Source organism: Larimichthys crocea, chromosome III (assembly GCF_000972845.2).
Source record: "Larimichthys crocea isolate SSNF chromosome III, L_crocea_2.0, whole genome shotgun sequence".
NCBI classification, from domain to species: Eukaryota; Metazoa; Chordata; class Actinopteri; family Sciaenidae; genus Larimichthys; species Larimichthys crocea.
In genome coordinates, this window is record NC_040013.1 from 21,345,021 (window position 1) to 21,369,332 (window position 24,312).

Below are 24,312 nucleotides of genomic sequence, written 5' to 3' on the forward strand. Positions count from 1 at the left end.
ACACACGAAGCATTTCATTATAACTTTGTGTATTATCTGTCGACAAGATTATGAGCAGGGAAATCTCCAGGTGGTGCATTATAGTGTCTTGTCAGACAGTCGTCCCACAGCTAATCATTGAGTCACCTGCTTCGCTCTGTGTCTTTTGGCTCCATGCGGCCTTGTCCTCTTCAGCCATGATGGGGAGGAGGTTGCCATCGCTGCCTCTGAGCTGCTCCACCTCTTCTCCCTCGGGGCTCAGCTGCTCCAGAGTACTGCTCAGCTGCTGTATGCTCTGGTTGGCCCGCTCTGAATCCAATATACACACATAAAGACTAGTCTCATACAGTACATTATTTCTGTGCCCAATAAGAGTTTAGTTAGAGAACTCACTCTATTTATTTATTTCCCCAGTGTGGGATCAGTCAATCTTAATTATTCTTAATGAAATCTTAAATATTCTTATAGTAAAACCAATACAGGCAAACAGACAATCCCAGTGATAACACAAATAGGCTTTTTCATTGATATCTTTAGGAAACGCACAGGTGTAGTTAATATCTTTAATTAATAATGGCTGCGTTATTTAGCTGCTGTTGTACATGCTTGCAGTCTGTCATGGTGTAATGGGACACTTAGAGAATAGAGACATCATTAATTTATAGTAAAAGTATATTCAATGTCAGTTCTCCTGTCTCATCTTGAACGTGGCCAAATTGAAAGAGACGGTCATGGACTACAGGTCTAACCTGAGCACAATTTCCATCCAGGGTGAAGAGGTGGAGGTGGTGGAGGACTATAGATACTTGGGTGTTCACTTGGACAACAGACTGGACTGGAGATGCAACACTGAGTGAATCCCAGCTCCTTTAATATGTGCATGCTGCAGATGCTCTGATGTTGCAAGTGCAATTTTCTCTGCAGCCGTCTGCCAGGGCAGCAGAGCCAGTGGCAACTGAACAAACTGATTAAGATGCTCTGTGTTGGGGACTGCCCTGGAGCTTGCTGTAGGAGGGACGCTCCATAAACTTCTCAATATTATGGACAATAGCTCATATCCACTACATGAACCCCCGATCAAACAACAGAGCAGATTCAGTCGGAGACTCCTGCACCTCCACTGTAAAAAAGGCTGCTACAGGAAGTCATTCCTACCCACTGCTATGACACTTTATAATAACTCCCCTCTGTGCAGAGAAAGGAGACTCACTCTGCGACAGCTGATTTTTGGATATGCACATTAATACATAACTAATTCTCTGACTAAGACTGTACAATGTACATTTTTGTACAAACTTACTGTACAGAGTTTATGCATATTATTGATATTATATTTAATTCTGTGATTATACACTTTAATTTAGGGATCAACAATGAGTCCACAAGGCAAATTTTTGTCATAATAACTGACAATTTTCACCAAAATAATGGTGTCTGTGAAGGTGCAGCGGAGGCATTTGCACTCCAATCGGATGAATCAGTGGACATGTCCAAAGACACACACAGCTCTTGGCATTTAATAACTAATTATAATTATTTTTATCATCATAAAAACATATAGGCTATAATAACCCAGTTCTCGGGCTGAAGACCCCTGCTTTAATTTCATCTACCTCATTGCTTTTTGTGTATATATCCCCTTTGGGGATCAATAAAGTAATCCATCTGTTATAAAAAATAAAAATTAGGATTTATACTGGGGTTCAGATGTTTTACCTCATATAAAGTGTGTGTTTCCTGTTTTTTGCATGTCTCGTCCACTTCCCTTATTTGAACTGTTTTGCTGAGGATGGCAGGGAGAGATAATTGTAGTTCAAGGACAGGAGAGACAAGGACGTGAGGAACAGGCCTGGGAAGTGTCATTTTGATACATAATGTTTATTGTTGAGCAGACTCATCAGTGAGGGATGTGTCCAAGACAGCCCATTTTAAGAAATGTATAAGAACCATCTGTTAGAGCTCCTCAGGGAGCCTTTTCTCTGTAACTTCTCTTTGTGTTGCACTGTTAAACGCTCCTTCTTGTAGAAGAATAATAAATTCAACCCAAACTTTGATACTTTGAATCCAGTCCTCCTTATTCAAGGGCTTTTCTTTCTATCTATCTATACAAAGAAATATAATTATTCTAGCTTAATAGTTTCTGAAAATAGATGTCTCCTTGTCAATGAATGAACTCTCTGACTGTTTGTTTGTTTTCTTACAGCTGGTGGCTTCATTTCTATCAGGATGCTTGTTGTCGGTTGGAGCAACAGGTGGCAGTGACACACGACTTTTCTTTTTTTGTTGTTGTCTCCCTCTCATCTTTGAACCACAGTTTTCAATGACATAACATTTAGTAAACAAGCTCTTTAAAAGACACCCAGCTGTTTCACTCTACTGACCCTTTTAAACGTCTCTTTAGCGATGTTAGCACGGTGAAAACTTACGTCTCAGCTCCTTTTGGTAAGCGCCCAGCTGCTCCTCTTCCTCCTCATCTGAGTCTAACATTTTCATTTATGTATCTATTTATTTACATGAATATAAAACGCTTTATTACTGACTAAACATGCTAAGCTAAGCGTAGCAACTACCATAACAACCATGACATCTCGCGCGTCGTAACGGTCACCGAGTCTCAGCGGTGGTGTGTTTGTTTTCACACACCTGCGTGCCCCGAAGTCGGTGTTCTCGTTTTAATGTAATGGAACCCTATATCACCGCCCCCGGCGCGAGTGGAGTCAACGTGCACGGTGAATTTAAAACCAGATTTTTTTTCTAAACGGCTGCCACTTCCTGTCAATTCAGCCGCATGCTGGGAGTTGTAGTCATTGTTTGTTTGTTTGTAGGCAGAGTAAGTCGTTCCACGTCTGCCACCCTGTGGTGAAGAGTGTGTATCGCAACTTAATACACCGAAATTCACACACAAGCGAAGTGGTGCTGAATTGTTCTTAAAAATGAAAAACTACTACTACGCTATGTGGTTAAATATGCAGAGTACGGTATTTTAAGAACATTTAAAAATATATGCTACTGCAAAATGTTGCTCCTTTAATGATTTTTAGGCAAAAACAAAGGAACCAAAATCAGCATTTAATGCCAAGAAGAGTTGGTGTGCAACAATACACATATAAAATAAATAAAATTAAAATATAAAAAGCAAGTCAGGAAGCATGAAAACAAAATATGAACAACATATAGAAAGTATGACTGTTATGTCAATGAAAGAGCTATAGAGTTTTGTGCTAAGCTCACCTGGTAGAGCGTGCACAAAGATTTAGTCCTTGCTGCAACAGCCCAGGGTTTGACTTCCAAAATTTGTCTTTTCTCAGCTGCCACTGAAGGTTCAAAAGACCCAAAAATATATTTAAAAAAAGAATATTTGCAATGTGCAATATAGTACCCTAAAAGATGTGCAGTAACACATAGGGGGATGAGGAAGAGTCAATGTCAGTGTGGATGTTAGGATGTGTTATGGAGTTTTCTATCCTTAGGTTACACGAGGTCACGTGTGGGCCTTGAGGTCCTCGGCAGTACTAATTGTTTGGCTTTGGTTGAGAACAGTAGGTGCCAGTCTATCTCAACACTATGGTGGCCAGGGTCGAAGAGGCCTGTTGCTGCCTTCCTAGACATAATAGATAGCTGCCGTTGACGTTCCAATTTGCATAAACAGGCATGTGTCCCCAGACTAGAATATGCTGACAATAACACCTGCATGAGTAAAAACATTTTTTTTATCTAATTCTGGGCGTATAGTATTTGTGTTATCTTTGGGTTTAAAGTCGATCCACTAGCATGAGTTCGGCAGAATGTGAGACCGACTCAGGCACTTCTGATGAACTTTGAGAGTGTCTCTAATTCTTTTTGGCCAAGCGTCAATAAATAATACAGCATAAGACATCAGAGGCTCCTGAACACTTTCTTCCTTCCTTACCATTGACCTTTGACTTCAGCAATTTCTCCACAACAGGATGTATGTCACAAAAGTTTTATGTCCTATGGCCAAAGTTTGTATTTATTTACCTGTTTGACATTCACACATCTGGTAGGTGGAAATCTTGGCAAGAGGCTGAAGATAGATACAGTGATGTAGCTCCGGAGGTCCCAGGATGATCAGCTCCAGGAGGGAATCCCCTTGAGGATATTAGATACACAATGAAGGAGGTCTGAGGGAATGTAAAAGGTGTTCCAGATGTGGATTTTGCCAAACGTATATTAAGGCTGCATCTTTGCATGCATGCATGTTGACCGAGATTGTCTTTCAATATTAAACTGTCAATTGAAGATCAGCTTGTTGTCTGTCGCATATGGTCATCTTCTTGTCTCTTGGTCCAAAAGATCCTTCCTATCATGGGTCCTGGGTGTTGTTGCTGAGGCAAGCTGCAGGAAGAAGAAACTGTTCTATCTCAAAACGTTTGTGTTTAGGGTGAGAAGGGTTGGCAACAATCTTTCCTTTTTGCCTCAGGGTCCTGGAAGCTTTCTTGGTGAGTGTCAGAGGACTCTACATTGTGACTGGGAAGTTAGACAGGGTGAAAGCATTAATCTCCAAATTGTACTGACCACACCAGGTCACTAGATCTGCCAGCTGTTGGTGGCTCATCCTCACCAGAGGTGAACACAGTGACGGTTGGTGTTGTACATGAACTTCAGGAGCTTGTTGACTGGAGGTGGAGCTGTTGGTGCAGCGAGATGTCTGTAGATGACAGACCTACAAACCTGTTGGCTCTGTAGGTGAACTTGAATCGGCGCATCAATGGCGCACATGACAACTTTAAAGGATCTCAGTGATGTGTTTTGGAGTTTCCCTGTCCTCTTGGAGTCAAAAATGACTTACTGTAACTTTAAGAGGAATATTTAAAACATACATGTAATCATCTTTACATAGTTTTCTGTAAAGCTGGGTACTTTTGAGTCTCCTTTGTTAAAATAGATTTGAGAAGATGAAACTCGACGATCCTCATGGGGAAACCGTTGCTCCAAAATGAGAAACTAAAGAGCTGTTACTGCAATATAACTAATTGGCCTACTGAAACAAAGAAACGGCTTGAAGAAGAGAAAGAGTAAGTTAAGAGTCCTGTAGCTACATGATCACCTGGTGTCCTAGATGGTTTGCTCTGTGTCACTTTCACTTCTCTTATCAGCTTATTTTGGCAGTCCAGTGAGTCATCATTGTGCACTCCCACATACATTCGTAGATTTAAATGCAAGATCGGACTGTTGAAACAAGGTGAATAACTGGGCTAAGGCTTGCGGGATTACTCAGAATTCGAGTCATAAATAAGACATAGGTTGTGAAATTGTGGACATTTTGATTCATGAAATGGTTCTCATTAATTTAAACCTAACCACGTCCATCCTGTTTAGCATTTAAGCAGTATATAAGAAATAAATGTTTCATAACACACTATAATGTGAAATAGCTGTTATACAGACACATTTTTAAGTCTTTATCAATATATTTGTCAACTATTAAAACTTGTCTTGTGAGGCATCTGCAACCGTTTAAAAAGATAATTGGCTATATAATGTAACACAGTGGTAACAAGTTAATGAATGATATATGAAGTCTTACTTTATTATATGTATGTATTAAGTATGTACTATAAGTGTTTGTTTTTACTGTTTGTATTAGTTATGTATTAATTTATTTATAAACACTTCCTCTTCACTCTGCATGAAAAACTGAGCAAACTCATCCACTGATGAGTTATTGGGCCACTGTTGTTTAGCCTTTATATAGATAATGTTTCCTCTATATGCAGTGACTGAAATTCAAATGTACGCAGATGATACTGTCATCTATGTGCATGCAAAGACCAAACCACAAGCTGCATAAAGGCTCATGACAGCAATAGCCTGTATCAGGGATACTCAACTTTCTTTGTCCAGGGATCACTCTTGCATTTATCTTATGAGAGGCCAGGAGTCATGAAGTAGAAACAATGGTTTAGGACTGGCATGAGGAGGCTAATGCATTTGTCTATTTTCCATTGACCTGCCTGTTTTCATTGTCAGCCTTTCAACATTTGCTGTCCGCACTCATTTTTGTCAAGAGGCAAATCCATTTGCAGAAGTCTTAAGCAGGACAAGTGTATGTGAACTTTTGGAGGAAGTCAAGTGTCACTGCTTTAGCACACTGCACAGATCACTGATAGGAGAATATACACCTCCCAAGTAACAGCCAAAGGACATTACTGAACATTTACTCTCCAGTTAGCATCCATAGGGGTACCTGGCACCCTATAGTGGGCTAGATTTAGTCCTCAAGGCCTTAAGTTGAGTATTACTGGCCTATGTTGCACACTCAAAACTGTTTTGTATGTTTGTCACTATGTTATGTTACTGTAGTAACTGAAAGTGGTGATTTCAAATATCTTGATGTAACAACTGATTCTGATCCTGCATTTAACATTCATTCAGATGGTAACACATTTCTGTCTCAGAAAAACTGTCAACACTAAATTTCCATGCCATGATCATGTGGTATTTGTCATACGGTTTGACTAGCTGGGCTGAAATCATAATTTACTGAGCTGGGACAAACTTATCAAATTTACAAACGCTTAGTCTTGTTTATAAGATTCTGCTTGGCTTGGCTCCTCTACCCCTTAGTGTGTTTATAAGGCAGAAAACAACTGATGATAGACACACTAGGCCTGTTGCAAGAAAGGACTATATGAGAAGGACTGCCTTCAGACTGACAGCTTTTTCAGTGAGGGCAGCTCACACAGACACTCTGAGACTGTGACACATATCCAGATCAGTTCATGGTTAAAAGCCAGAGCTGTGACCATACCTCAGACGTCAAATAACCTGAAGTGTGCTTTGTTTTAAGTGTTTTCTGTGTTCTTATGAAGTGTGCCCTTTTATCTGTTTAATGTATTTTGCATGTCTTTTGTCGTCATTACACCTGCCCAGGGACTGCAGTTCACAGAAATATCTATTAAAATGCACCGTCTCTGTGACTTTTAACTATATACAGAACAAAAAAAGAACACTGTGACATGCGGGCGGCTAAAAGCCCCACAAGAAATCTAGTACGTGGGCCTTGAGTTGGGAAATTTCTTTGTCAAACTACTGTTTCCCAACCTTCAAGCTGTCTTGCACGCTGCATGTCTTCAAGCTTTAACAGCATAAAAGACATTTGTGAACACTGTACACCATAAGGATTTGTTTATGTCTGTGATTGTATATCATTAAATATAATATACTGTGTAGTTAAGCATATATTTACTGTTTAAAAAACAATGAGCACTTAGAATGTCTTCATATATGTGTGTTATAGTGTGATATAAACAATACTTTTTATAAATACTAAATAAGAGGGATACATCACTTTTGGTGATGTGGTAGTTTGCATATAGAAACTAACTGGTTGCATACCTTAAAACCCTAAGTATAAACTATAGTTAGAGTAATTTGTAATTTAGTGAAGTTAACAAACTGAGGTTACATAGAGCACAGTGTTTTATATATTTCATCACTGGACCCTCTAACCTAATTAGAAAACTGCATAAAGTTCCTGGTAAAAATGACACAAAGGGAGTTTTGAATGACATACTTAAAATGATGATAGTATAAAATGATTTGTTTGTGTGTGTGTGTGTGTGTGTGTGTGTGTGTGTGTGTGTGTGTGTGTGTGTGTGTGTGTGTGTGTGTGTGTGTGTGTGCATGAGGGAGATAGTGTTCGCTGGAACTGGTGTATCTCAGATCTATGTTTATTGCTGCTTACAAACGGTCAGACAAAGGTAACCATGGATACACCCTCTTCCTTTTGCACAATAACAGATAGCTTCCTGTCGAATGAGCCTCAGCTGTACTTTTGATTTTTGCGACATTTAAGTTTTCAACAGAGGAGACAATGAGTCAGACTGTTGGTGGGCTCATTCATAAATAGACACCGTGTTCAAATCTAGATTTGACATTTTCATTCACAGTTTATTGTGACAGCTTAAATGCAGAGATAGTCATTTAGTCATATGGATTTTTGTACTCTTTTAACATGTGAAGATCTTACTGTTAATTTTTTATTTTACTCACCTGCCCAGGGAAAACAGCAAACATTTGCTAAAACCTTGCACATTACATCTTTAGGTTAATATTCTTTGTACATTGTCCCTGTTCAAATAAAGACGTTCAAACTTGAAATTTAAGCTGGAAACAATGCAGGTAAGAGCAGCGAGAACTAAAACAGTAAAGCAACTGGCCATATAATCAAAACAAGGTGCTCAAAGATGCTAAAATGCTAAGAAGAGTTGGTCAATAGCTCTCGTCACTGGGTTCGTTACTACGATGGTCAACTTTCACATTACATGCATGTCATCCATTATTAATAACAAATTCATGATTATAGTAGCTTTAAGGACTTTGTACCACAATACCAACAAAGGCAGGTCTGACATCATTATCTAATGTCAAGGTGCTTGTCTTGTAGAGTGCCACAATCTTTATTATTTTGGTTTATATTGTGCTCACATGCTCATACAAACTAACTAATGTGGATACATATACAGTATAGAGAGTAGCATGTATTCCTTCTAGTATGCAGGAGAAGGGAAATAGTTTGTCAAGTCAAAATGCCACCAGCACTTGCAGCAACTTTATTAGAAACAATGAATGTTTTAAGAACAATAAAGTTGTTCTTTATATTAAAAATATTGCTGTTTTTGACCTCTTCAGTCAAACTATTGTTTTTGTTTTAGACTTGAAGAGTTTCAAACACCAATTTGATTATCTTGCATACATATCATGATCTGTCTTCATAATCACTTCAACCATATCATGTAATGCATGTTTTCTTGCACGCACAGTTCTGTACTTCACAGTTCATGGACTGCATGTTGCTGTGTACTGGATAACTGTCTGCATCATTTAACCGCTGACCTTTTTTATGAAAACAGACACTTTTGGCTGTGCACCTTCATTACGTTTTCATACTTCTTGTCTTGTAACTAACATGTTTGCTTCACATAATTTTATAGACCCTTCATGCAGAGGTTTAACTGCACCACATCAGTGAGGTACTTACTTACTTCAAGTGAAACAGCGCTCATCTGCAAAGGAACAGTTACACAAGGGAGTGTTTGCATGCTGGGGTATTTCCAGGAAACCACATCAGCCTACCAATCTGACTGTGGTATAGGCTGTAGGATGATGATAAAAACCCACGCACAACCCTGCAGCCTCACACTTGTGAAATGTCACTTCTGCCCTGCCATATATAATTATTACCAATTCCCCTCCTGTCACTGCCATATCTCCCCCCTCACTCCAAACTCCCCCCTCCCACTGCATGATCCACTCCTCCTGAGTGAAGTGTGTTTTTCTATGTGAGGGTGGGGGTTCCCACTTATTTCTTTAAAGCATGACACCCTAACATAAGTCTGGAAAGAATTGAATAGTGACAACAACAACAAAAAAAAACTCATCATTTGGACTTTTTTTGTATGGAAATGTGTAACAATGAGAAAAGAAATAAGAACAACAGAGGCGGAGAGAAGAAGAAGAGAAAACGAGCTAACCCGGTTAAGCATGGGAAAATGGTGCACTCTGCCACATCTAACTCAGGCCTCAGTGATCAGTTATCTGATGACTTTTGCAGCACCCACTGTACTTCCTACACTGGAGATAGATTTGGTGCCAATACTGAGCAACTGCTTTTCAGCAGAAACAGAATTAGGCAATCCACAGCGAAGTAAAGAGAGATGTTGTAATAAGAGTGCAATGTTGAAATCTCAAAGAGCGCACACACAAGCAGTCTGTATGTGCAAGTGCTTGTATGGTAGCACACATTGGTTTGTGTTGTGTAAGCATATTCTGTGATAGCGCACACACATAACCAGCCACACACACACACACACACACACACACACACACACACACAATAACCAAAGAGACAAGAACCACATTAGACAGATTTCAGATTTCTTAATAAAAATAATTCATTTTAAGGACAACATATAAATAATTATTGAATCACACAATACAGATATCTTGATATGAATAAATACTTAACAAATAAAACCAGGCTTTTTTTCATACAATACCCTATTGTTGAAAAGGTCACACAAAGAAACTTCCACACAGTTTGCATGTTTTGTTACACCATCTGCTCTTAAGAGGATGCTCTTCCTACTGTTGGAATGTCCCTAAGCGAGTCGGAGTACCATTCCTAAATGCCTCAGCAGCTTAGACAAGTCATGTGCAACTTATGTGATCTCCTCCCTGTCAAACTCAGTCAACGCCCCAAAAACCTTGTTAAAAGGGCCCTGATGAGCTGACCACTAATTGGCCTTTTAATTGATTAAGGTTTTTCTAGAGGTGATTAAAGCACACAGAGATCTACGTACAGGCCGTCAACATGTCGGCCGGCCCGACAGCTTTAGATACAGTTGAATGAAAAGGCAGACCGAGAGCCTGTTTGTCTATGCTTTTCTAACTACAGCCACAGATGGACATCTGCCTACAGCAGTGGAGCTCTTCAGCAGAAGTATGAGGGGAATAATTGTTCCAGTTGATATCACATATGATTTCATTACGCTCGAGGTTATCTCTCTAGACGAATATTTCTTTGTATTTGGATAAAGTAGATACTTTTGAAAAGATAGTGCCCATTTGGGGATTTTCAACATGAGAGAGCTTGATAAGCTCTAGTCTGTGGTTACACAAAATCGGAGATGTCTATCTGTGGCACTCTAGTTAGTTCAGAATGATCCAGGCTGGCCATTTTTAAGGAGGTAACAACAACTGTTTGGCGATTGATGGCACATGTATTTTTTTTTTTTTGGCAGAAACAAAACCAAATATATCAAAATACATTAAAAAATCCCAAAACAAATAATAATTAAAAAAAACAAAAAAACAAAAAACAAAACAGGAATGTCAGTTTTGCGTATTCCAGACGCACACATGTGCGCGTTGTATGTGTGTGCATGTGTGCATGTGTGTGTGTGTATGTGTGTGTGTGTGTTGGAGATGAGGCATCGGGTTGGAAGGTCCTACAATATGGACCAAGATCCATATTCACAAAAGCATTTTATAGGTGGGAGCACTGATCCAGGATCATTGATCAGGCCCCTCTGGTCCATAAAATTTCAATCACTACTTAAAGGCAAAACTTATCGAGGATCAGCCCCAATACTGTGCTGTTGTAGCAGCAGCAGCAGCACAAAAACACATTCAGATAAACAAGATTAGCCAAAGCAGGCAATGGGATTGCTCTCTGAAGTTTTGAAATTGTCGCCTTGGCACATCCAGTGGGGTGGAGCAGAGAGGAATGCATTTCTCTACGGGTTTGTTTACCTACACATCACCTCAGGCTGGGGTGGGGTGCATACAATCTCACAGAGCTGTGTTTGCATGTGCATGTGCGTGCATATGTATGTATGTATGTGGCGGCAAGGTGGATAATCATTCCAGACTTCACTTGTCATTATGTTCTCAGTTCTCGATATAGTTGGCAATCCCCTTTCTGACAGAACTGGAGCTACTACATTTGTGTGCGCATGTGTAGGTATGTGTTATGCATTTCTAGGTGCTTAAGTGGTCAGTAAACAGGAAAACAACGTCCAAGGCAACAGATCTGTTTTGGAGGAGAAGAGGGGGGAAATAAGAGGAAGGACAGGAGGAATAGAAAGAGAATGAGTCCTGTCTCTACTGTCTTCTCTGCCTTCTGTCCGCTGACACTGCCAGCATGTTGGCTACAATGGAGAGGCTTGTATTTCTGTACATGTAGCACCAAAACTAGCAGGGGCCTGCCCTGTCTGTCTTGCACTGTTCAGACACACGGTGTGTTCTTACCTTCCATATCTAGCAATTCATAATCTTAACTTTAATTTGCCTCCAAATATAAACTAATACTGCAATTGATTGGCTAATACAAGAAAAATGAATTCTTGATCATTTCGTTATGATAGCAAGAGCTGTTCTTGGCAAACTCTTGTCTATTTTGGGAGGATACATGTGAGCGTTTTTTGGAGGAACTAAGCTAAACAATGGTGGATATTTCATTTCATTTCAAGAAGTTGACTTGCGTTGCTTTGACCGAGTTTGGCTCACTTCTTCTTACTACTTCCACAGATTTGTCGCTGGGCTTTCCAAACTACTGCATCCCTCACTGTACAGAGCAAATGCTAGACAGACAGGCAGACAGATACACAGATAGGTTAAGACAGATAGACAGACAGATGGGGGTATAAATCCTTGGCTGTGGTCTAGAAAGCAATGTCAGATGCTTCTTGTTATGTCAACATACAATCATTTTGTCCGGCACGATTCACTACGTACCTCTAAATACATATTGTACACAAGAGTTAAGTCAGTTGCTCTGACATGTAGCCAAACCTCTCACCGTGTAAGTGCACAGGGCACATCAGATCATAATAATTGCACAAAGAGGTATTCTGGAGGCCATGTCTACTGCAAACACACGTGCACACTCACTCACGCACGCACACACACAACACACACACACACACCCTCCCCCGCCTCCCCCCACATACACACACTCTCTCTTCACATTCTACATGGGGGGGGTTTGAATTTCAGGCCATAAGGTTACTAGTTAGTCACTAGCTAGTTAGTTAGTTGGTTAGTTAGTATCAGAGGTGCATTGACTGGCATGGGGCGCCCACAGCAGGGCAGCGGCTGTAGCGTGCTAGCGATGTGTCATCGTCATCGTTGCTTGCGTGGGTGCGTATGTGGTCAGCCGCGGTAAATCTGTTTGAAGTGGTCACACTCATTGCAGTAGCCCTGTTTCTCTTGGTTGGCGTAGTGGTCGCAGCCCTGCGTCCGGCACCGCTGCTTGGACTTTTCCTTGGGCGCCTGCGCCCGTCTGCCCGCCTCTCTGCCCTGGCCACGCGTATGGCACTCTGGACAGAGGTCTGTGCAACCCGGGGACACATTACTGCAGCCACTTCGCCGGCACTGAGTCTGGGTCTGGGTCTGGGATTGCTGCGAAGATCTGGGTTTGACTGCTCGGTCACGCTGTTTGTACAGAGGAAGGAAAGGTCAACTTAAAAACAACTGAAGACCAACAGTATATTGGAATAACAATGATGAGACACAAGCAACTGATAACAAAGGTGAAGTACAGCGAGGTAGAGAAGGAGTTAAGAAGGTATGACTGACACCTACCATCACCAGAGGAGGGGAGTGTGGTGTACGATGTGCCACTTGGTTGAGCCGTGCGCTTTGCTCTTTGACGTAGCACTTATCGCAGTAGCCCTCCAGCATTGCCTTTCCAACTGCACCACACCCAGGCCCACGACACCGTGATGGGTTCTGGAAGCCTGCCTCCAAACCATGCCGGCTCTGGACCGGGGCAGGGGGAGGGGTCAGGTCTGGAACAAACAGTGGCCAACATAAGCAATGTCTCATGAACATTCCTAACATTAAAATAATAATATTTTAATGACTTTATAAGACATTTTCTTTGTCTAAACACCCTGTAACATGATTAATTGTTCTAGTTTAGTTTCAGGACTTACGGTGGTTGGTCTGATAGTCTACGTAGCAAATAGTGCAGAAACCCAACTTCTCTGGCGTGCCAAAGAATTGGCAGCCAGATCTTTTACAAGGGCGGGCCAGAGGGGCTTGCCAGGCTGAGGTGTGCCCTGGGGTTAGGGTGAGACACGGCCGCTCAGCGTCCCTGGCCTGGCTCCAAGCTGAAGACGATGCCTCAGTCCTGGGGTTGTTCTGCTGTGGCTCCCCCCTCTCTGGAGCCTGTTGTCTCTGCATGCATGGAGGGCACAGGCCATTGAATATCCTGAACACCTCCTGTCTGCACATGCTGCAGCGCTCTGTCTCTGTCTCGCAGCCACCCCACTGGGTCCAGCCGGAGCCCTGGGCTGGGTGGGGAACTATAGGAGCCCCATTGGGACCTGGGAGTCCTGTAGCAGCCGTTCCAGCTCCAGGGGGTCCATGGTTTTGCCTGGAGTTGAAGCAACGCTCACAAAGTCCATCATGCTCCACGCTAAGGGTGAAGAGGCAGCCAGGTGTCTTGCACTTCATGGCATGAGTTTCACTGTATAGGCTGAGGCTGGGAGCGGTGGGTGGTGCTGAGCGAGGGCTGGATAACACCACCCCTCTCCCAGATGAGGAGGATGGGGGGCTGCTGCTTCGTGCTCCTCTGGAGCTCACCTCAGTCTCTGATCCCCCAATCACTCCTACCCCTTGTACTCCTCCCCCCTTGGTCTGCACCACCCCTTCTATCCTCGCTCCTCCACCAGTAGTGGCCTGTCGCTTCTCAAAGCATTCATGGCAATGAGGTTGTGTGTCTACAGAGACATAAAAGGTGCATCGTGGTGTGGCACAGCGGATCTCGATAAGGGAGAGCTGGGAGACAGAAAAGGGTGGTGGGCGCTGTGGCTGGGCGGCCCATGCCTGCTCCTTGTCCTCCTGCCAGCGCTGGTACTCATGGTTGACAAGTTGTAGGTAGTCCTCCATCAGGTTCATGTCTTCAGGGAGGTTGCCCTCATCCAGCCTTGGGACAGAGACATTAAACATTACAAAATCTGTGATTCCCAACCTAAAAATAAACCTGGTTATTTCTGGGATAATGCTTTAAAGATCATGGTCAAGCTGGGATATCAATGTTTTCCCATCCATTCTGTCCATTTTATTCAGTTTATAATTTGTAGTTACCGAGCAGCGTTGATGATCCTTGTGGCATCGTAGCCCAAACCAATAACCGGGATCTCTATCAGTAGCAGGTAGTCCTTGAGAAGCCTCTCTTTCTGTGGCTGTTCTTTCTCCATCAGGAAGTGAACCTTCAGCTCCTCAAAGCCCCCACGTCCCGGGTTGATCAGCGGTACTGCTCGGATCTCTAAGAAATTCAGACCAAGAATGTAGAATTAAAAACACAATCAACTTCATATCAGGCGTCTTTCCTATCTCTTAGCGTTTCCTACCTGGACCACTGTCTTTGATGGTGATGAGGGGTGCAAAGTGCTGGGAGTCATAGCCGAGCACTATCGGGTATTTGTAGCACTCTGTGGGCGGCCAGTGTAGTGGCAAATAAATCCCACCCACATTCAAAGGAGAGATGGAGGAGCCAGATTTCATACTCCTGACCACCTGGTCTGTTGGATGAAAATCAATTTAAGAGATTTAAAACTTGCCTAAAGAAGATTTTATTCAGAAGTACATGTTTTATAACTTGTAAGCAACTGAACGAAATCAAACTTTTCAGCTGGGAAAAAAAGCAATGCTGATCACTTATATGTGTGTCAATACAGATATTTTTAAATAAGTCACAAGTGCATGGCAAGTTTTTTGTTTTTTATTAAGTTAATTTGAACAACCCTAGAACCTCAAATATAGTTTGAAACAAGTTTCTGCTTATTTACCCTCCAAGCAGTTTATAGATCGCAATATCCATTCTACATCCGCTAACCAAAACAGAGGTGGTGATACAATGAAATCCAAGACATCAAAACAACTAAGAGCAAAACGTTGAGGCATGCGGTTGAGGAGATACCCTGATCTTCTCTATCACTGAAAGACATGTTAAAACAAGACCGGTGCGCCTTTGATGGCTACCAAGAAGCAATAAATATACTTTGAAATGATAAAAGGGGAGTACCTGCGATGACGATGATGGGTCTGCGGAGAATGTTGGACAGGACGAAGATGTGAATGTCCTCCAGAGAGTCAAACTGGAGGCCATTGCTACTGGAGACAGGAGACGCCATCTTCACAATCTTTTCCCACTCCTCCTCCCAGTTCTGGGGAAGCACACACACATATACACACAAAGAGTTAGGATATAAACTTGTGGAAACTTGTGTGTTGGATTAAATTTGCATAAAATCATTCCATGAAGTAGAAAAATCTAGCAATAAACTCAATGCAAAGTAATTTTTACATGGATCTAGTCTAATCTTCATACCATGGTGGTGTATCGGAGTCCGGTCTGGGTGAACTCCTGAGACTGGAGCAGCTCTGCCTGGAATCGAGCTCTAAATACGCCAGTGTCCGTCTCTTTCAAAACACCGTGAAGGGCTTTCCGAAGCACCAGGTCTGTGTCCTGAACACCCAGCATGTACTGAGAGGCTGCATGGAGCAAACAGTTCCCATCTCCTATAGGCACACACAGAAGAGACAAACACATATGACATTGATACTTTGAGCAGTTCGTTTTGTACACGGGACAGAAACTTCTAAAATTGTACAGGGACACATGCAAATGCAGTACACAGCACACACACACACACACACACACACACACACACACACACACAACAGACAAACGCAGTGTGCGCACACACAAGCGTAACAAAAGTCTGGGGATTTCCAGGCCATTGGGCCGGTTGTCGCACTATCTGGTGTCTAGACTATTATATGACCCTCACATGTCTGAAAATATGCACACACTACAGACAAAGCTCGGCTTTTACCCAGCTCACTTGAGAAAGCGGCCTCTTATATACCTGAAATAAATTTTTTTAAAATGAAAATGCCACTGTTTCTCTGCTCAGAAAATCTATATGTAGTCTCACTTCATGTCGAGGAAAACTCCTTCCTCTATATTCTACTATCCGTCCAGAGAGATTAAGAGTATTTTTTTTCAAAAGGCAGTTGTGTACGTGTGTGTGAGCATGAGCAACTAAAAACCTTGGAATTTTATTTAGTCTCCTATGGCAGCGTTGGGTCTTTCTCTCATTGTGAAACAGGAGAGCCCATGTTTGTCAGTGTGTGTAGCAATGAATAACCCTGTTGCCATACTAAACACAGGAATTTCCCTGTGCTAACTTCTGCCTTTTGTGAGTGTGTGTGTTCCCCTCCTATGATCCCAACTCATCAATGCTTCTCAGCTGGTCCTGGACTTTCCACAGGGGTGTGGCTTGGACAGGATGGAATGTTATCTTTTTAACTGCTGCTATCAACACCCGATGAAGGATGTGATTAATGAGGGTTGAGATGACATGTGCACTCGCATTGTGTACTGTGATGTGTGAATTCTATCTTTTATCTCTTCTGTTCAGTAATGTTTACCTGAAGCATGCACACGATTCTTTGTAAAATATTGCTGCATTAAGATAACCCTAGTCTTTAAGTTGTTCACGTCACAAGAGGAAAAGGCACCTAAATCACAGCTAAGAAAAAGGTTAGCCTAGAGAAATTCTGAAATGAGTGGTGTCATAGGTCATACTGTGAGCAGATTTCTCAAAATAACATTATCTGTGGTGAGAGATGACTGTAATCTGAGATATGGTTGTTTTCATTCAACTGAGGGAACAATCCCACTGTACTTTGAGAGCAAAACATCCACTTCTATTTCAGACTAGCTAACTGTTGTTGCATTTCGGGGCTCTTGCATCACTCTCAACAAAAACATAAAACGCACAGCTCTCTAGTGAGAAAAGGCATCCTCAATAGCACCATCCTCAACAAAGATATATATACACAAGCATACAAGAATAGGCACAAATGCCCAAACGTGCATGTATAATCGGTTCCCTCTTGTGCAGAAAAACACGCAGACTTTTTGACCCTGAACCGAGATGCCTGTCGACTAAAGATGAAAGACGGTCTGCTGGCCCCATCTGTCTAAATATAGACACTTCCTCTGTGGCAAGCTGGGGCACTTCCTGAAAACACACTAGTGTGGGACTAAACTTAATCCTCATCTGGTTGCCATCCAGGTGACACTTAGCACAAGTTTGCAATGTTGTGCTTTCCAACGGGGGCTCTAGGTTTGTGTCACACATCATCTACTATCCCACCCCGTCTGCAAGCTGTCTAGTGAGACTAGTCCAACAAAACAACTCCTGGCTAAGACTATTTTTTCTGCTTCTGTTTTGATAAGAGCTGGTGATATTACACCGCAGTATGTTTATATCAAATAATGTGGAGACCACATTAAGAAGAGAAACCTGAAATATCTTATAAAGGCAAGACGCTGTAGCAATGTGTGTGTGTCCTCTCTGCTACTACAGTATATAGAGTCAGTCTATTGTAGCTGAACAAATCCTGCCTGTTGGGGACACATGACAGACATGGGATGCTGTTTGGGAAAAACCCCGGGATGCGTCCTAGACATTCAAGACAGAAGATCCACTGAATTTCAATAAACGCGTTTCCTCGCCGGGTGGAAACGTTGAAAACACATTAAAAAACATAAAACAGGAAAATGGTTTTCTTAACTGCTTGGGAGTGGACGTTTTATGGAGCTGTTTTGCTTTTATGATGGTCAGTTGTATTTCTGCTAGCATGGGAATGAAGTTTTGGAAAATTAATTGAGAGATGTTTTTTTGTACAATCACATAGATGATGACCTGAGAAAAAAATAATAAATTCATATCCCAGACGATGTGGAGACTGATCTTTTAGCAGTGTTATGACTTTGAGAAGCTTGATTAATTTGACCTGCTCTGACTGGACGTCCATTGACGGACTTTTGCTCTCTCACGTCCCCTCTCTGTATGTGTGTCTGCTGAGCTCCAGTGACTCAGCAGCAGTCAGTCAGTCCTCTGTGTGTGTGTACGTGTGTGTGTGTGTTGTCCGTCCTCTGCTCAAAGTCACGTCTGGGTCCTTCAGAGTTAGACTCTTCGGCTTCTACTAAATTCTGTCTCATCCTTATGACGTCATGCTCACAAGACAGGAAATTCCATCCAGGTTATTGTCAGCGGAAGTCAGACGAGTTTGTCATCCATTCAAGGGTCTTTCTGAAGAGGAACTATGTGTTGATGATGCTTACAGTAACTGCTTTAGTTATTACTAACATCAGAATCGACAGGGGCCCTCACAAACAGTTTCAATACTACAATGAGGACAGAACAAACAAAGCGTCCAGCAAGTTCCTCATCCGTCCAGTAAACGTTCAAAGTGAATTCTGAAATGACTTCGTAAAAAGGAATTTTTCACTTCTGAACTGTTAATTGCTTCCTGTGAGAAAGAAAGAAACTATTTCCTCTGGAAACTCACATGTTTAAGACAAACTTGCAGCCTAGCTTGATTTCCGCTTCCTTCTTCTGTTGTGAATGCTATGGCTGATGTTTCCCTCCAAAGACTGTTATTTCCCCCAATATAAAAATAGACCAGAGTCTCATGTACACACCAAATGCGTTTAACTTACTACAATATAGATTGTTTGTCCGGCATAGACAGCGAGACACACTTAGATTTGGTCACATTTGATTTACCAAAGCCTGGTGAGCTGTGACACAGCTGTGTCATCAAGAGAGTGACATAAAACTACGCCAATGAGTCATGCAGGTGGGGAACTTAAGGTAAAATTATTTGAGATGTTTTAAGATCCTCTGGCATTCACACTACTTACACACCTACACAGAAACAGAGGGGACATACCCACAATGCTGTATATGAAAAACTGTGGAAATAGTCAGGTCTGAAACATCATCGACAGTAAATAACAGTACTACATGTGACGGTAGAGAAATTCCCAGTAAGAGCTATGATCAGAAGTAATCAGACCCATGTCTAAATGTTTGCCTACTCTGGGATGTTCCCGTGTTACGACATCCACGTAACAGAAAACATGACTTAGCAATGGGTTGACTGAACTCAAGCACTCTGCTCGGCACAGTAAAACCAAGGGGGCTGCTAAATGAGTGTATGTGAAAGTGGAACCCATGTCCCTCCATTGTTGTCATTTACAGTAACCCTGCTTGTGAGTAATGACATCTCAGAATTTACATATCAAATAGCCCTGACTCATAAATATGCACCTCCTCTATCACAGAAAATGAAACAAAAGCAAAACACATCCTCCGCCCTGAACTATGAAGAGTTCTACAGTTCCTGAAATCAAGGAACAAAATCTTTTGAGTTGTTCCTCTTGTTGAACTTTGGATTAAATGCCACCAGAACCTCCTACTTCAATGGCATTCATTCATATTGACCGAGAAATACAAGCAGAAAGTCTCACTAAACTAGTAAGAAATTCATAGAAACTCGGTTCACTGGAGACTGTAAAATCCTTCTTACCATTAGTACGTAATGGCACCATCTTCTTCACCTCCCGACACCAGTTCAGCTTCTTCTCCTGCTCCAGTGAGGCCTGCATGGCTCGGTCCAAGATAGCGGCCTGCACCACCTCCCTGAAGGCCTGCGGGAAGTGGTTCATGGCAATCATCTCCAGCGTGAAACGGTGCATACCCCGCAGGTGGTGCATGAGGCCGCCACTGGTAGCCGGCTTCACCACGTCGTTGGGCACTCGCTGACGGATCTTCACCGCCTTCAGCAGGTTGGAGACAAACAGGAATTTGGGGAGGAAGTTCTGACCCTGCGACATGGCGGATGTGTGGCCAGGTGGATGGAAGGAGGGGAGGAAGAGGAACGAGGAGGAAGAGAGGAGGAGGAGGAGGAGGAGGAGGCACCAACCACCGCTGACCGAACAATGTGGAAACTGGATGGAGAGAAGAGGAGTGCAAATGTTATTTCACAGAAGATTAAAGTAGAAAATAACAGTATAGACTGGTGGGAAATTTTTCAGTGGAGAGTCCCCTTCCTTATTAATTGAGACTCAAGACACAACTTAATTTACAGTTTTGTTCGGGAAACCACCCAACACAGAGGATCAACACACTGTGAAAGATGTTTGGTGCTTTTTCACTGGAGATTCTGGTGGGCCAAATGAAATAAAGTACACAAAGAAACCCTTTGTTTTCTTGTTTGTTCTTTTAATTCTCCTTTTCGTCGTCTTGATGGGTTTTGAACAGGGCCTCCCAGTGTCCCACTGAGCTCAGCCTTCCAACAATAAAATGGTGTTTTCCAGACTTGAACTGAAGGCCACCCAGGGCTTCCCAGGGCTGCCGGGAAGGTCACACTGATTGTCCCAAGACCCCCCTCGCTCGCCAACACCTTTCAATGGTAGACAAAACTGTCAGCTTACATGAAGTCTGTTTAAAACATGGAGTAAGGGTAGGAACTGTGAAAATGTTCAAAACCTGTGCCAGTATGTAGCCGGAGTTTCAGTACGGATACTAATATAATACTGTTTCCTAAAGTTTCCTGATTTAGGTCACATAAACACGACTAAGAACATGACAGAACATTGGCCGCTAACTTGACAGTTTCGAGACTTACTACTATATTTTAGGTTGGTACTCAAAAACCTGACAGTAGACGTGTTCGAGAAGAGTACAGTGTGTCAAAGTCAGCTTACATTAAGTCTGTTTAAAACACAGAGGAAGGGTATTTGAAATGTTCATGCCGGAGTTTCAGTGCGGATACTAGTATAATACTGTTTCCTAAAGTTTCCTGATTTAGGGCACGTAAACACGACTAAGAACGTGGCCAAACAATGGCCCGCTAACTTTAACTACTTGACAGCTTTGAGACTTGGTACTGCTTGCTTAAAGTGTGTCAATGTCAATGTACATTAAGTCTGTTGAAAACATGGAGTAAGGGTAGAAATTGTTTGAAAATGTTTAATACCTGTGCCAATATGATGGCAGAGTTTCAGTATGGATACTAATAGAATAGTGTTTCCTAAAGTTTCTCGATTTAGGTCAAATGAACGAGACTAACTTGACAGTTTTGACACTTACTACTATATTTTGGGTCGATACTTCAAAACCTAAAAGTAGATGTGTTACAGAAGAGTACAGTGTCACTGTCAGCGTACATTTAGTCTGTTTAGGATTGTTTGAAAATGTTCAATACCCAGTACTGATACCAACATAAAAGTGTCAATATACCACTGTTTTTGCCAATAAACAAGACTAACGTGACATTTTTGACACTTACTACTATTATTTTTGGTTGGTATTTAGTATAAGTGTTACAGGAGAGTGGATTTCTTGCTTAAATTTAGTATAAGTGTTACAGGAGAGTGGATTTCTTGCTTAAAGTGTGCCGCTCTTGAACTTTTTGAAAGACTATTTCACCCAAAACGAAGCACAGGAAGTAGAAAGTGGTGGTCAGCAAGCAGGCCTGAGAGTTTTTGCTGACTTTTTAACTTCCAACAACATCCTCATATCAACCGCTTACAAGCTGCCAAGTCAGTGGATAACTGCTGTTTAAGTTCACACTGTTGAAACATGTGAATACTTTTGCATACCTAAAAAAAACAAGCAGCAGGTGCAACAACAAGCTTAGGCCATGCTTAGAAATAAAAAATAAATAATTAAATAAATAAAAAAAAGCTAGTCACCACCACTCACATGAGGAGGGGGACTGTAGACAACAGACACCTGGGTGTCAGTGAGCATGTTGACATGTATCATTAGAGCCTGTTTTGGTGTGTTTGGCAGGCAGACAGTGGCACAGCGGTGGACGCTGCAGTTTAAGGATGGCTGGCTGCACAAAAACACAACAACAGGAGACTTTGCTGACGTTAAAGGCTTACGTAATTCCAATGACAACTACCTTTGAAACAATGTAGCCTTTCAATCGCGTCTGAAGCGCGCAGGTTTTTGATACGGAGCACGGAGCGCCGACGCGTACATTTGGCATTTGTTTAAATGCCCTGTTATCCGCTTGAGGGTGACGTCTTTGTAAACAATGGCTGTCAAAGCCACTGTCGTGAGCAGGCTTCAAGCTTTTTCCTCCATGTCCCCAGAAACACGACCATACATTCATCTCAAGGCCCAAACATGATGTACCCACCAAGTCTCATCCACCACCACCCCCTCCACCGCGCTCTCTCCTCCCTTGGTGAGACATGTCCACATGGAGAGGCGCAGAGGAAAGGGAGGACAGGTTGTCTTACCTGTGTATAATATGTCGGGGTAATAACAAAGCCCTCCCGGATGCTCAGGCTAGTCCTCTCTCAGCCACTTCACTCAGCCTCACCGCAGCGGTCCTCGGCGCCATTCAACCTTCCCTTTTCCGTCAGTATCAGATCTATTCTGGAGCCCTCGCAGCTTTGCGAAGCCTTTCAAAAAGAGTACACACACGAGATAGTTTTTTTAAAAAAAGGAAAAAGCCCAGTCAAGGGGATTTCCACACGGGGACTTTCCGTCCACCCATTTTCCTCTCTCTCTCTCTCTCTCTCTCTCTCTCTCTCTCTCTCTCTCAGTAGTACTTGCATCTCGTCTCCACCAGGTAGCGCCCCATCATCTGTCTGACTCAATACTGAAAAGCATATCACCACCTACTGTGCACAAAGGAGCGTCACTGAGGGAGACAGACAGGTCGCGTCACACTCTATTTCACGAGACGGCCCTAAGAAATAAATCATTATCCTGCAAATGAGTGCAAGCAAAATGAGTCTCTGACTCTGCAGTGTATGCATGCATGCATGCATGCATGTGTGCATTTATGTATGAGTGAGTAAAAAAGGTATTGTAATGATGATGTGATACCGTTTTGACTGATAGGAAAATTGTGTGTCAAAAGCAGATTTGTTTGCTCTGTGTGTACTATGCTGGATGCATGGGTGCAATATTCATCCAGCTAATGTTGCAGTAAGTAGTTATGTATTTGTTATGTCATGCACATTCAAGTGCACAGACAGCCCACATGGACTTATAGTACTGTGGAAATACAACTGCAGTCAGACATGAACTTAAGTTCTTACATGTAACATAGCAGTGATCATTAAATGCACTGACAAGCTGCCACAACTGGTTTGTTGCTGTATTTTACAGTAGCTGAGATGCAGATTTTTCATATGTAGTTTAATCAACATGACTATTTTGCAGTGATGGAAGGTAACTAAGCACATTTACTGTGCAAAGTACTGTACTTATGTACAAATCTGAGGTACTTGCCACTTTATATTTCAACTCCACGACAAGTGAATGAGAAATATTTGTTTTTTTTACTCTTCATTGACTTGACAGCTATATTATTTTTATCTTTGCAAAGAACTTTGTCACCTGTAATAAGGTCTACCAAGTTTTAGTTAATAATTGTATTAATTATCATACAGCATGCAGTAAAACATGAAATGGAGTTTATCTCCAATCTAGTCTAAATCACATAACCTGCATGTTTTTGAACCTGAATGTATTTGTGCACATGACCTAACCTTTCTGCGTGCCATGCATCTCTGCTATGCTGTTGTTTTTCATCATTTCAGTATGAAGCAAGCACCAACAGACCGTCTTTCATTACGGCTGTGGCTGTCACAGGCGCAAAAACACTGAAACTCTACCGTATACCTTTGTGCACCTGTGTGGGTTATCGTGGTTAACAAGTTATATTATCAGTGAGAGAGCCAATAGCGTGTGGCACAGTACACTGACTGTTTACTGCGGTCTACCAATATAGAAGCATAGCAGCTCTGTACGCTTGTTCCAACTGTCACATTTGACTTGCTGGTGTTGCATATATGAGGCAGAAAAGGCGTGATACATTTAGATAGCATGAGTGGACAAATAGGAGTTGCCTTGGTGTGGTTGGGTGTGTGTCAGTGCATGTTTCTGCCACATTTTACAATTTATT

At 42.1% G+C, this 24,312-nt stretch overlaps 2 protein-coding genes across 3 annotated transcripts in view; both read right to left on the reverse strand.

Moving 5' to 3' along the window:
• Positions 1-2,724, reverse strand: part of sdccag8 (SHH signaling and ciliogenesis regulator sdccag8) — a 46,796-nt gene extending 44,072 nt beyond the window's left edge. The window contains exons 1-2 of one of the 2 annotated variants that reach the window (XM_019252963.2): positions 2,406-2,723; positions 127-288 (exon numbers count right to left, since the gene is read on the reverse strand). In XM_019252963.2, the coding sequence (XP_019108508.1) occupies positions 127-288; positions 2,406-2,472 (229 nt within the window). In that variant the 5' untranslated portion in view covers positions 2,473-2,723. Of the gene's footprint in view, positions 1-126; positions 289-2,405 lie in introns of both variants that reach the window. The other variant, XM_027278005.1, reaches the window with a different exon arrangement.
• Positions 2,725-9,871: 7,147 nt separating this feature from the next.
• Positions 9,872-22,902, reverse strand: tnfaip3 (tumor necrosis factor, alpha-induced protein 3). Its single transcript, XM_010742720.3, has 9 exons — positions 22,634-22,902; positions 19,906-20,326; positions 15,845-16,035; positions 15,539-15,680; positions 14,865-15,035; positions 14,599-14,779; positions 13,443-14,437; positions 13,090-13,295; positions 9,872-12,939 (listed from the first exon to the last, which is right to left on the reverse strand). Exons 2-9 carry the CDS (start codon positions 20,210-20,212, stop codon positions 12,658-12,660), a joined length of 2,475 nt encoding a protein of 824 aa, XP_010741022.1. The 5' UTR covers positions 20,213-20,326; positions 22,634-22,902; the 3' UTR covers positions 9,872-12,657.
• Between the last annotated feature and the right edge of the window lie 1,410 nt (positions 22,903-24,312).

Excerpts from the sequence above, each read along its gene's own strand:
- tnfaip3 (XM_010742720.3), bottom strand. The coding sequence starts at position 20,212 with ATGTCGCAGGGTCAGAACTTCCTCCCCAAATTCCTGTTTGTCTCCAAC. Across the intron at positions 16,036-19,905 it reads GGTGCCATTACGTACTAATG|GAGATGGGAACTGTTTGCTC; the intron begins GTAAGAAGGATT and ends GTGTGCCTATAG. Across the intron at positions 12,940-13,089 it reads ACTCCCCTCCTCTGGTGATG|CGTGACCGAGCAGTCAAACC; the intron begins GTAGGTGTCAGT and ends CTGTACAAACAG.